At 47.6% G+C, this 12,104-nt stretch overlaps 1 protein-coding gene across 2 annotated transcripts in view; it reads right to left on the minus strand.

The window, feature by feature from the left end:
• The window catches only part of TASOR (transcription activation suppressor), a 773,668-nt gene that overhangs the window by 414,104 nt on the left and 347,460 nt on the right, over positions 1-12,104 (minus strand). For both annotated transcript variants that reach the window (XM_069206460.1, XM_069206459.1), the window contains exon 13: positions 3,679-3,753. In XM_069206460.1, the coding sequence (XP_069062561.1) occupies positions 3,679-3,753 (75 nt within the window). The remainder of the gene's footprint in view (positions 1-3,678; positions 3,754-12,104) is intronic.

The raw sequence follows: 12,104 nt of genomic DNA on the forward strand, positions 1-12,104 counted from the left end.
ATGTGTAAACCCTATTTTTTATTTTCTAACATTGTTTCTAATATGTTCTCAAACAGCTCTTTAAAAAACATACCATAAAAATCAACAACATTTTGTCTTTACTTCTAAATTGTTTTGCTTATATTAAATGGAAAAGCTTCTTCTCTTGTTTTTAAAAGTGAACAGGGTTCTTACGCATGACTGGAATATTTATTGGTCATAGATTTCAACAAAGATTTAACTACAGAGAACAGTAAATGCCAAAACCTGTTTAATCACGGAATGATAAATGCTTGCTTGACGTGTACAAGGACTGGCATCCTTCTCTGGTACCATCCATTCTTTCTTCGAGCACATGTTAAAATCAACAAATTTAAAGTCAAGGTAAGAACTGATCTAATTGGGGACTAGTGCACTTTACAAATCCATGATTGATTGATCTGTACCCTTGAGGGTCCACTGTTTCTCAAGAATGTTATAAAAACACTAAAGGGTAATGAAGGACTTGTGGCTGAGGAGATAGTCTCACAATCACAGGCAAAGGCCTGTGAAGACCAACCACAATATAAACCTCTCACCATATCAGCATTGTTGCATTACCCAACAATGGCTTCTGTCTCTGGAAGGATCATATCATTGACCCACTGTTGAATATGATTCAGCCAACACTGGGAGAAGCAAGCAGACAATCCTTCAGCAGCTCCCCTGGACCTATCTTGTGTATAGAGTGCACTGCCCTGGTCTGCCCTGTGACATGCTTAGGTGTGCTGGGGGCAAACCAGGTCAATGTGCCTGTAGGAAGTTGGCTCTGTATTTACTACCTCAAAGTGAGAGATAGTGTGCACAGAGTCCAAGGGTTCCCCTTAGTGGTTGATAGTGGCAAAATTAGATAATTCTAATGCTCTGTTTTGAGGTAGTGTGGTCGAGCAGTAGGCTTATCAGAGAGTAGTGTTAAGCATTTGTTGACACACACAGGCAATAAATGAGGCACACACACTCAAAGACTTAACTCCAGGCAAATAGTTTTTTTATATAGAAAAATGTATTTTCTTAATTTATTTTAGAACCACAAGATTCAAGATAAGTACATAAAATGCAGCACTTCACACAGGTAAGTATACAACTTTGGTTTAAAACAGTAGTACACACAGTTTTGGTTAAAATGGCAATAAGCTATTTTAAAAGTGGACACTGTGCAAAAATCAACAGTTCCTGGGGGAGGTAAGTTTGGTTAGGTTTCTCAGGTAAGTAAAGCACTTACACAGTCAATCTCTTGGGCATACGCAGCCCACCGTTGGGGGTTCAAGGCAACCCCAAAGCCACAGCACCAGCAACACAGGGCTGGTCAGGTGAGTAGGTCAAAGGAGAGCCAAAAACACATAGGCACCTATGAAGAACAGGGGTGCTCTGGTCCTAGTCTGCTTACAGGTAAGTACCTGTGTCCTCTGGGAGCAGACCAGGGGGGTTTTGTAGAGCACCAGGGGTGAGGGGGGGGGACACACAAGCCCACAAAGCACACCCTCAGCGGCACAGGGGCAGCTGGGTGAAGTGCACAAAGTAGGCATCAGGTTTGCTATTGAAAGCAATGGAGGGAGCTGGGGGTCACTTAGGTGATGCAGGCAGGGCACGGGGGGATTCTTGGGCCAGCCATTGTCAGGGCTAGGATGCTGGTGACTCATCACTGGTAGGTGGTTCCTCTAGGGCCTGGAAGCTGCGGGTGCAGTGCTTGGTCCAGGCGTTAGGTTCCTTTGTTACCAGGCAGTCGCGGTCAGGGGGAGCCTCTGGATTCTCTCTGCAGGCGTCGCTGTGGGGATGTAGGGGGTCGACTCAGGGTGTCCACGTCGTTTGAGTCACCTGGGAGTCCTCTATGCGGTGTTGGTTTCTCCAAACTCAAGCTGGGGGCGTCGGCTGCAGAGTGTGAAGTCTCACGCTTCTGGCAGGAAGTGGAGTCTCTTTAAAAGTTGCTTTAAAGATGCCACGTTGTTGCCGTTTCTTAACAGTGTCGCTGTTCTCAGGAGTTTCTTGGTCCTTTAGGTGCAGGGCAGTCCTCTGAGTCCTCAGAGGTCGATGGTCCCGTCGGATGCATCGCTGTGCAGGTTCCTTGAGCCTGGAGACAGGACAGAAGGGCTGGGGCCAAGTCAGTTGGTGTCTCCGTCGTCTCTGCGGGGCTTTCAGGTCAGCAGACCTCCTTCTTTCTTCAGGTAGCCGGAATCTGATTTCCTGGCTTCAGGGTCGCCCCCAAATACTGAATTCAGGTGTGTGCTTAGGTCTGGGGGCCAGTAGCCAACGGCTACTGTCCTTGAGGATGGTAACACCCTCCTTGTGCCTCCTCCCTGAGGGGAGGGGGATACATCCCTATTCCTATTGGGGGAATCCTCCAAAACCAAGATGGAGGATTTCTAAAGGCAGGGGTCACCTCAGCTCAGGGCACCTTTGGGGCTGTCCTGACTGGTAGGGGACTCCTCCTTGTTTTTCTCATATTCCCCTGTGGATTTGCCACCAAACGTGGGGGCTGTGTCCAGGGGCGGGAGTCTCCAGTAGCTGCTAGAGAGGTGACTTACCTATGCCACAGGCAGTATTTTGTGTGCATGGAATCCTGAGGGGGATGCCATGTCGACTTTGCCTTTTTCTCCCCGCTAACACACACAATCTGCAATGCAGTGTGCATGTGTTAGGTGAGGGGTCCCTTAGGGTGGAACAACACATGCTGCAGCCATTAGGGACCTTTCCTGGTCGCAGGGCCCTTGGTACCACTGGTACCTTTTACAAGGGACTTATCTGTGTGCCAGGGATGTGCCAATTGTGGAACAATGGTACATTTTTAAGTGAAAGAACACTGGTGTTGGGGCCTGGTTAGCAGGGTCCCAGCACAGGCAACAAGTGGGGGGTAACTGCAACAGGGAACCATTTTCCTACAGTGCCTTATTACAGCAAATGCACTGCCCCAGTGCAGCTTTTGTCCCTGCTCTGGGGCAGTACATTAGTGAAAGGCGGAACGGTTGTTTGAAGCAACTAGTCCGTTCTGCCTTTCGAAAGGAAGATGGAGATCCCCCTGCAAGGGTATTTCTAGGGGTACATAGGAGCCATTTTCTCTGCTTTCAGGGTGTGAACCAATTGTGCGCCACCTTGTACTTTGCGCACAATCAGTTCACTCTCTGAAAGCTCCTTTGCTACAATGGGCAAATCTAGTGCAGAGGCAAAGTGTTCCCTCACATACATGGGATCACACCCTCGAGATCACTCTGGTGCTACATATGTGTCAGCATGACCTGTACTACAGAAGGTGCTACACAAGCTTTTGCAGCCCCTTTCGTGATGCCAAGGTGCTCAGACAGAGCAGAAAGCAGGTGCACATATCTCTTCAGCCCCAAATGAACATTTCATACATATGGCCCAGGTGCTTGTTTCCTAAGCAAGTGACAAAGTCATGTTTGTCAACTGCTGAAAAGCAACACCTCCAGACCAAGACAACTACAGCACAATACTGAATGGAGGCAGATGTTGGACTTGTCATTTAAAAAATGAATGAATAATTTCAGGAAGAGCTCCTCAGTACACCATCTCACCTACCATGTGGACTGGTGGGGATAGACCTGTGTGGGGATGTGCATGTGTGCCTACTGCTCCGTACAGAATGTTCTGGCGCTATCAGTAGCAAACAAGGGCTTTAGAAAAAAAGCATAAAATAAAAGCACTTACCAAAATTGACAACTCCTCGAGGCTCCTGAAACAAAAATATGGCATGAAGAGCACGCGACTTCCCAAACTGAGAATCTGTGGAAGGAACAAGACAAGTTAATTTCTTATAAATGTTAATAATGAACAGTTGATTCACATGTATAATTTTAGTTAGTCTCCACAAACCTATAAAAAGTACTGCCTCTGCCTGGTGGGGAAAACCAATTTAAATATATTTCAGTAGACCACTGGCTTCCCATGAAGGCTACATGCTCCAATGCAACCAGTAGGGAGTACCCAGCTTAAAAAAAGGAAATATCTGGGGATACTTGAGTGAGGTGTGAGCATACATCTTGAACACAAAAATTTGACAAAAATATGCAAATGGTCACCCAGTTCTTCTGCAGACTGACTATGTTTAATAGGAATCTATTATCAGTGAGATTAGGGTTGGTCCATACTCCAGGGTACCTTCCCCTTATTTCTTCATTAATAGTTTGTGTTAAGGGCCAAACAGTGAGAAAGTGTTAAAAGGACTTTAAACGCTGTGAGAGCCTTTGTAAATGTTTTACTTGTTTAGAAATTACTGCTTGTATAGGACCCTTCGTATAGGATATGAAATAAAATTCTTAAAGAGAGTTGTAAGTGATGGATCTTCTGCAACTGCATATCTGATTGCAAATTGATATATGTTAATGAACAAGTTACTTATATTTGGTAATGCCTTATCTGGTAGAGACTATCTAGCTGAAGATTTCATACCTCAGAATATTCCCCAGGTGTCAACCTGGATCTGGAAACTCTTGACAAGCAGTACTTCTGTGTGCCGGTTGGTGGAGTCTTTCCGCTCCGAGGGTGTTGTTGGCGTCCTCCGCGCCACAAATGATGTGCGCCGGATCTATATAGGCACCACCCCAGCGCAGACATCAGTTTATTCTTGCAACTTTCCACAACAGAAGCAGTGAGCCATGAGGAACACTTACCACTGGTGTGCTAAACTAAGTCCCTTTAATCCTCCCCTTCGGTGCCAGGGACGAGCTGGGCTCGTCCTCTGCCACGGTTGCCGTGAGCCGAGGACGAGCCCAGCTCGTCCTGCACCCGGCACCAGTGGGCCTCCCACCCACACCCCCAGTCAGGGATGGAAGGGGAATCGCTTCCCCTTCCACCGCTGACCGCCCCCAGTGACATCTGATCACGTCAGCACGCATTTGCGTGCTGACCTAATCAGAGGTCACATCTCATCGCGCTGGAATGCGGAAGAGAAATGCTAAGCATTTCTCTTTTGCTCTGGAGCAGGGGGCAGGCAGAGGCATGAAAGGAAAGTAAAGGCCTGTCCTTTCATGTCTCTGTAAGCATTTCTGGTGCCCGATCGCGATGGGGCAGCAGGTACCAAGGGCCCTGATACCAGGGAAAGTGTCTAAGGGCTGTAGCATGTCTTATGCTACCCTGTGGACCCGTCACTCAGCACATACACACTGCTTGCCAGCTTGTGTGTGCTGGTGGGGACAAAATGACTAAGTCGACATGGCACTCCCCTCAGAGTGCCATGCGTACCTCACACTGCCTATGGCATAGATAAGTCACCCCTCTAGCAGGCCTTACAGCCCTAAGGCAGGGTGCACTATACCACAGGTGAGGGCATAGGTGCATGAGCACTATGCCCCTTCAGTGTCTAAGCAAAACCTTAGTCATTGTAAGTGCAGGGTAGCCATAAGAGTATATGGTCTGGGAGTCTGTCAAACACGAACTCCACAGCACCATAATGGCTACACTGAAACTGTGAAGTTTGGTATCAAACTTCTCAGCACACTAAATGCACACTGATGCCAGTGTGCACTTTATTGTAAATATACACCCAGAGGGCATCTTAGAGATGCCCCCTGAAAACATACCCGACTCCAGTGTGGGCTGACTAGTTTTTGCAAGCCTGCCACACACCAGACATGTTGCTGGCCACATGGGGAGAGTGCCTTTGTCACTCTGTGGCCAGGAACAAAGCCTGTACTGGGTGGAGATGCTTCTCACCTCCCCCTGCAGGAACTGTAACACCTGGCGGTGAGCCTCAAAGGCTCACCACCTTTGTTACAGCACCACAGGGCATCCCAGCTAGTGGAGATGCCCGCCCCTCCGGCCACTGCCCCCACTTTTGGCGGCAAGGCTGGAGGAGACAATGAGAACAACAAGGAGGAGTCACTCCCCAGTCAGGACAGCCCCTAAGGTGTCTTGAGCTGAGGTGACTCTTACTTTTAGAAATCCTCCATCTTGCAGATGGAGGATTCCCCCAATAGGATTAGGGATGTGCCCCCTCCCCACATGGAGGAGGCACAAAGAGGGTATAGCCACACTCCAGGACAGTAGCCATTGGCTACTGCCCTCCTGATCTAAACACACCCCTAAATCTAGTATTTAGGGGTGACCCAGGAAATCAGATTCCTGCAACCTACACAAAGAAGGACTGCTGACCTGAAAGCCCTGCAGAGACGACAACTGACGTGGCCCCAGCTCTATCGGCCTGTCTCCAGACTTAAAGAACCTGCACAGCGACACACCCGACAGGGACCAGGGGACTGCCCTGAACCGAAGGACCAAGAAACTCCAGAGAACAGCGGCACTGTTAAAAAACAGCAACAACTTTCTTGCAACTTTCAAAGACTTCACTCTTCCCGCCGGAAGCGTGAGACTTCAGACACTGCACCAGACGCCCTCCCAGACCTAAACACACCCCTAAATTGAGTATTTAGGGGCTCCCAGAACCGAGGAAGATAGATTCCTGCAACCTAAAGAAGAAGGACTGCTGACCTGAAGCCCTGCAGTGAAGACGGAGGCGACAACTGATTTGGCCCCAGCCCCACCGGCCTGTCTCCCCACTTCGAAGAAAACTGCAACAGGAACGCATCCAACAGGGTCCAGCGACATCTGAAGCCTCAGAGGACTACCCTGCATCTAAAAGACCAAGAAGCGCCAGAGAACAGCGGCCCTGTTCAAGAAACTGCAACTTTTGGAAACAAAGAAGCAACTTTTAAAGATCACACGTTTCCTGCCGGAAGCGTGAGACTTTCCACTCTGCACCCGACGCCCCCGGCTCGACCTGCGGAAAATTAACACTACAGGGAGGACTCCCCGCCGACTACGAGCCCGTGAGTAGCCAGAGTTGACCCCCCCCCCCCGAGCCCTCACAGCGATGCCTGAAGAGGGAATCCAGAGGCTCCCCCTGACCACGACTGCCTGCTTCAAGGAACCTGACGCCTGGAAACCACACTGCCCCCGCAGCCCCCAGGACCTGAAGGAACCGAACTCCAGTGCAGGAGCGACCCCCAAGCGACCCTCTGCCTAGCCCAGGTGGTGGCTACCCCGAGGAGCCCCCCCTGTGCCTGCCTGCATCATTGAAGAGACCCACGGTTCTCCCCATTGATTACTATTGAAAACCAGACGCCTGTTTGCACTCTGCACCCGGCCGCCCCTGTGCCGCTGAGGGTGTACTTTCTGTGTCTGCTTGTGTCCCCCCCGGTGCCCTACAAAACCACCCTGGTCTGCCGACTCTGTGCACACTATTTCTTACTTTGAAATAGTATATACACAGCCAACTTCCTACAGTAGTGCAAAGCATTTGTAGTACACACACAGTCAAGAAATGAGGCACACACTCAATGGCTAACTCCAGGCCAATTGTTTTATAGAGCAAAAATATGGTACTGGTGCACATCGAACACACACCCTCAGCGGCTCTGGGGTGGTCAGGTGCAGGACGCAAACAGAGCTGGGCGCCCAATGATTTTCAATAGGGGGACCCCAGAGGTCACAAAGGTTACTGCAGGTTGGGTCCAAGGCGTCTGTTCCGGGAAACCAAATGCTGGACAGGTAGGGGAAGTGCCCGCTGGACGTTGCTGGACTGTCGGTCAGGGGGCTGCGGGTACAGGGACTCCGGATTCAGGCTGCAAGCATCATGAGAGGCCAAGAGGGGTCAATCCAGAGGTCAGAATCACCTGGGGACCATCTCTGGACCGGTGGGCCACCTGGACTGGGGCCTTGGGTATCAGGTGCAGAGTGGGCGGGGCTCACGGACACGGGGCGGTTCTGTAGTCTTTTTATGTGGTTTCTTCTGGACAGGGCTGCTGTCCTCTGGAGTTTGTTCTTCTGCTGGGCAGGCAATCCTCTGGGGGTTTGTAGAGGTATGTTGTGGGTGAATGTATGTTTTTTTTTGTTTGCTAGATATAGTTATAGGAAAGAAAAGAAAAGAGGTCATACGATTCTTGTAGTTAGTATAACTATATCTCCTTTTTATTGACTATAGTTTGTTCGATTATTTCTGGGTTCCTTTTTAGGGTCGAGCCTGCGTTGCATGCGCTCGTGCATGCGTTTCGCAGGGAGACTCTTTTGTATTTATAAAAGGGCTCGGAGCCCTGTTAACTTCACATCAGTGTTTTTCATTGGTTGGTGGGCTTCCCTAATAAAATCCGCTTGCTTTCATTAGTTGAAGGCACGCATATGGCATGCCTTTTCCGGTGGCTAGCCCTCCTTCAGCGCAGCGACCAAGTACAGAAAACATGCGAGGCTCGCTGTTTTCCATCGGGCTCGTGGACCTTTTTTTTCTCTAATTTACGAGCCCGATCTCGCTTGGCAGAAGTCGAGTGCTTTACGTACTTGGTTTCACTTTTTCGGGTTATGTACATAAATGCACTTTTGCCCGATAGGTGAAAAGTCGGGTTAGGAGTTTACAACGCGATCAGCTCTAACATGAGCAAACGCGAGACCCGATGCATTGTAAATGCTTGTTCTTCTTGTTTCTCTCTCCTTTATTCTTATTCTGTTTACTTCTCTTTTCATGGTAGCTCTTCTCTGGGAATATTTGTATGGACTTTTTATTATTCTCTTCTCTTTTCATTCTTGTAGATGTCTCCGGTTTCCGAGGCACCTTTCACCAGAAGCATAGACGTCAGCGGAAAAAGGAAAAGAGTAGGGAGTAGGTAAGTACAATTTCTCTTTTAGGGGAAATTAATCACACCAGGTGGAGGGGGAAAGGGGAAAGGAGGAGTCGGGCCGGTGAGGTCTGTGCCTAAAAATGTAGGTCCTAGTTCTCTTAAGTGCCCAAGTCCTCTTGGTGTATATAGGAAAGAAGAAATATCATTAAATATTTCCCCACTTCTCCCTATGTTTATGCTGGGCTTCTCCCTCCCTCCCCCTCCTTTCCAAGTCTAAAATAGGTACACGGTTTTGGCAAATAAGCCTGTACCTGTACTAGCCACGTCCCTCCTGGGACGTGGCGGGTCGTTACGGTGTCCTTCTTTGTCGACTTGGCTTCGGCTAGGAAATGAGCCCTTTCCGTTTCCTCTTCTTCTGGGTTGGCGCGTCCCACGAAACAGCAGTCACTTTCCAAAATGCCCCCGGGGTACACGTCTATCGTCCCCACTTGAGTAGTTGGGCCGGCTGTAACAGCTATCCTGTTACAAGGTCTCTGGTCCTGCAGGAAGCGTCACCTTCTTGGAGCAGGGGGTCAAGCTGCAGACAGGCCGGTAGAGCTGGGGCCAAGTCAGTTATCTGGAGTCTTCGCTGCTGGGGTCGGCTTAGAAGTACTTCTTTCTTGTTGCTTCTTCCTTTAGAGGTCACCTGGAATATGGTATGTAAAGTCCAGGGGAGCCTCTAAATACTAGATGTAGAAGCATTACAGGGGTCAGAAGACAATGGTTACTGTTCCTGAGGGTGGCTGCACCCTTCCTGTGCCCACTCTCTTTGGGGAAGGAGGCACATTCCTAACCCTACTGGTCCCTATACTCCAAAACAATATGGAGGATTCTGCCTCCACTGCGTCAGAAACTTGTATTTCAGTGGCAGGCTAGCACAGATTGGTCAAACATACACTAAAGGGTTGGGTTAAATACAGGGGACATCTCTAAGATACCCTCTGGGTGCACTTGGCAATAAATCCAACACTGGCATCAGTGTGGGTTTATTGTGCTGAGAAGTTGATACCAAATTTTCCAGTCTTCAGTGAAGCCAACATGAAACTGTAGAGTTTGTACTGACAATCTCCCAGCCCATGTACTTATTATGGTCACACTGTACTTATTATGGTCACACTGCACTTACAATGTTTAAGAAGAGACTAAATGACGAGGCGCAAGCCCCATGATGCAGCATGATATCCACTTGGATGTGTGAGGGCATTTGCTTCTACATAGAGGAGTGCCTGGTGGATTAACTTTTCTTTCTGGAACAATGTATTCTTGTGTATCAGTTTTATTATTTGGGAGGCTGTACACTGCACCATTAATCTCCCTGTCTCTCTAAATTTTTTGTAGCTTAGCACAGCGGTTCAGCTGTGGGACTTTATCTTCCCTGTTGTTGGATTAGTTCTTCATCCCTGAGATGGATGATTTCCAGGGTTTAAGCTTTGACGAGTATGTGGTTTCTGTCATACTGCAGACCCCACCTCCATTCTTGGTGGTGAGGGGTCTGGACCTTCAGGTAGCCTTAAGGAAGACTGGGATAAACTGTCCGCTCCAAAACGGTACCTTATCAAAACAATAGTACATGGAACCATCCTGACACAATACCTTAGGGCTAACATCACTCCTAATGGTCTGATTGAGTCAAATGTACTCAGAATCTTTCTACAAGATTTGATTTTCAGAAAAGATTGAGCCCAGATCGCCTGGAAATGTACCAGGCACTGGTTGGTCCTTATAATCAATAATCAATACATCCAAAAGATTAGCTGATTCCATTACAATCCAGATTAATTTGGTGGAAAGCACAGTAATAACAACAGTTTCTTTATCAGCATTTAAAAGTTGGTTAGCCAAAATTAATACAGAGTTGAATGAAACAAAAGAATTTCTGACTCAACAAAAGATTACCAAATTACAGCAGGACATCAACAAATTCAGTAGAGAAAAGGTTTACCCTTACATAAAAGAAGACTTTGAGGCTGACATACAGTCACGCTCTTCGGAGGAATCAGTTTCTTCTTTTAAGAAATCACGCACTTACAGTCATAGCTCCTCCTCTGATGGATGGAGCACTGATGACAACATGCCACAACCTTTTTAGAATTTACCACAATTCCTGGTACACCAACCTTTATCATGGCAACCCCCATACCTCTTCTACCATGCACGCCAAATGATGCCTTTTATGCCTTTTTTAGGCCGAGGCCAGGGCATAGGAAGAGGCAGGCGCACAGGAAGAGGCAGGCGCACAGGAAGAGGCAGGTGTGTACATTGGGCAAAGGAAGAACCTCAGATGGTGACCAGGAGCCAGGGCAAAAACCAACCAGCGAGAACTTAGTGGTTAACCTATCCACCAGACCACATTCGACAGATGAGATTAACGCCTTGAACAAAGGGCTTAGGTTTGTGCCAACCCCTAAAGAAGACTTTTTTTCAACTTAACTGTGAACTTACTCAATTTTTCAGGAAGATCCGGTTACAGGTTTTCTTTCAAGACAGACCTGGTGATCCATTAAAGGAGGATTCTGGACTAAAAAATCCATCCTCTTTTGTGCTTCCATCTGCAGCCATGTCCTGCGAGTTACTTGCTTTTGAAAAACCAGCGATGACTGATGCAAATAAATTACGTCCAAAACAAACCTTTGTTGACATTCCTACTAATGAATGGGCTGCTCTAGAGTTTTGGCATCTGACCAAACTATTGTAATAAAACTAGCAGACTAGAGTGGGACAATTGTTGTCATGAATGCACATAAATATAGACAGGAATGCATACGCCTCTTGAGTGATTCCACTTATTATGCCCTCATTAAGAGAGACCCCACGGAGAGATTACAGATTTAGATACGTACTATGATCCATGAAGCATGAACCAATGACTGGATATCCCATAAAGAGGCTGAATTTTTGGATACTTCCCAAACTCGTACTCCTTACTTCTACTGTCTAACTAAAATACATAAGGGGAGATTACCACCTCCGGGACGTCCGATCATCTCGGGTATAGGGTTGGTTTTGGAGCCCCTCTCCACTTTCTGTGAACACTTTTTGCAGCCCATTGTCAGAGAATCCTCCACATACCTGAAAGACTTTAAAGATGTCTTGAACTTGATTGCCTCCATCAATGCCACTGTGAAGGTCCATGCACTTATAACTCTCGATGCTGAAGCCTTATATACCAACATACCCCAGAAGGCCACACTACGAGTAGTTAAGAATGCTCTTCTGAATAGGACATGGACTTCATCCACCCCAGTCCATTTTGTCATGCAGTGTGCTACTATAGCCTTGACTGAAATTGTTTTTCAATTTGAGGATTATCTCTTTCATCAGATGCGCAGAACATCTATGGGCACTACCTTTGCTCCTAGTTTGGCCTGTTTATATATCTATGACTCTAAAAAAAAAAAGTTTAATACTTCAGAGTACTAATCCTTTTTCTGACAATATCAAATTATGGCGTCGATATACCAACGACATTCTGATTATATGGCAAGGCCA

This window comes from Pleurodeles waltl, chromosome 9, assembly GCF_031143425.1.
Source record: "Pleurodeles waltl isolate 20211129_DDA chromosome 9, aPleWal1.hap1.20221129, whole genome shotgun sequence".
NCBI lineage: Eukaryota > Metazoa > Chordata > Amphibia > Caudata > Salamandridae > Pleurodeles > Pleurodeles waltl.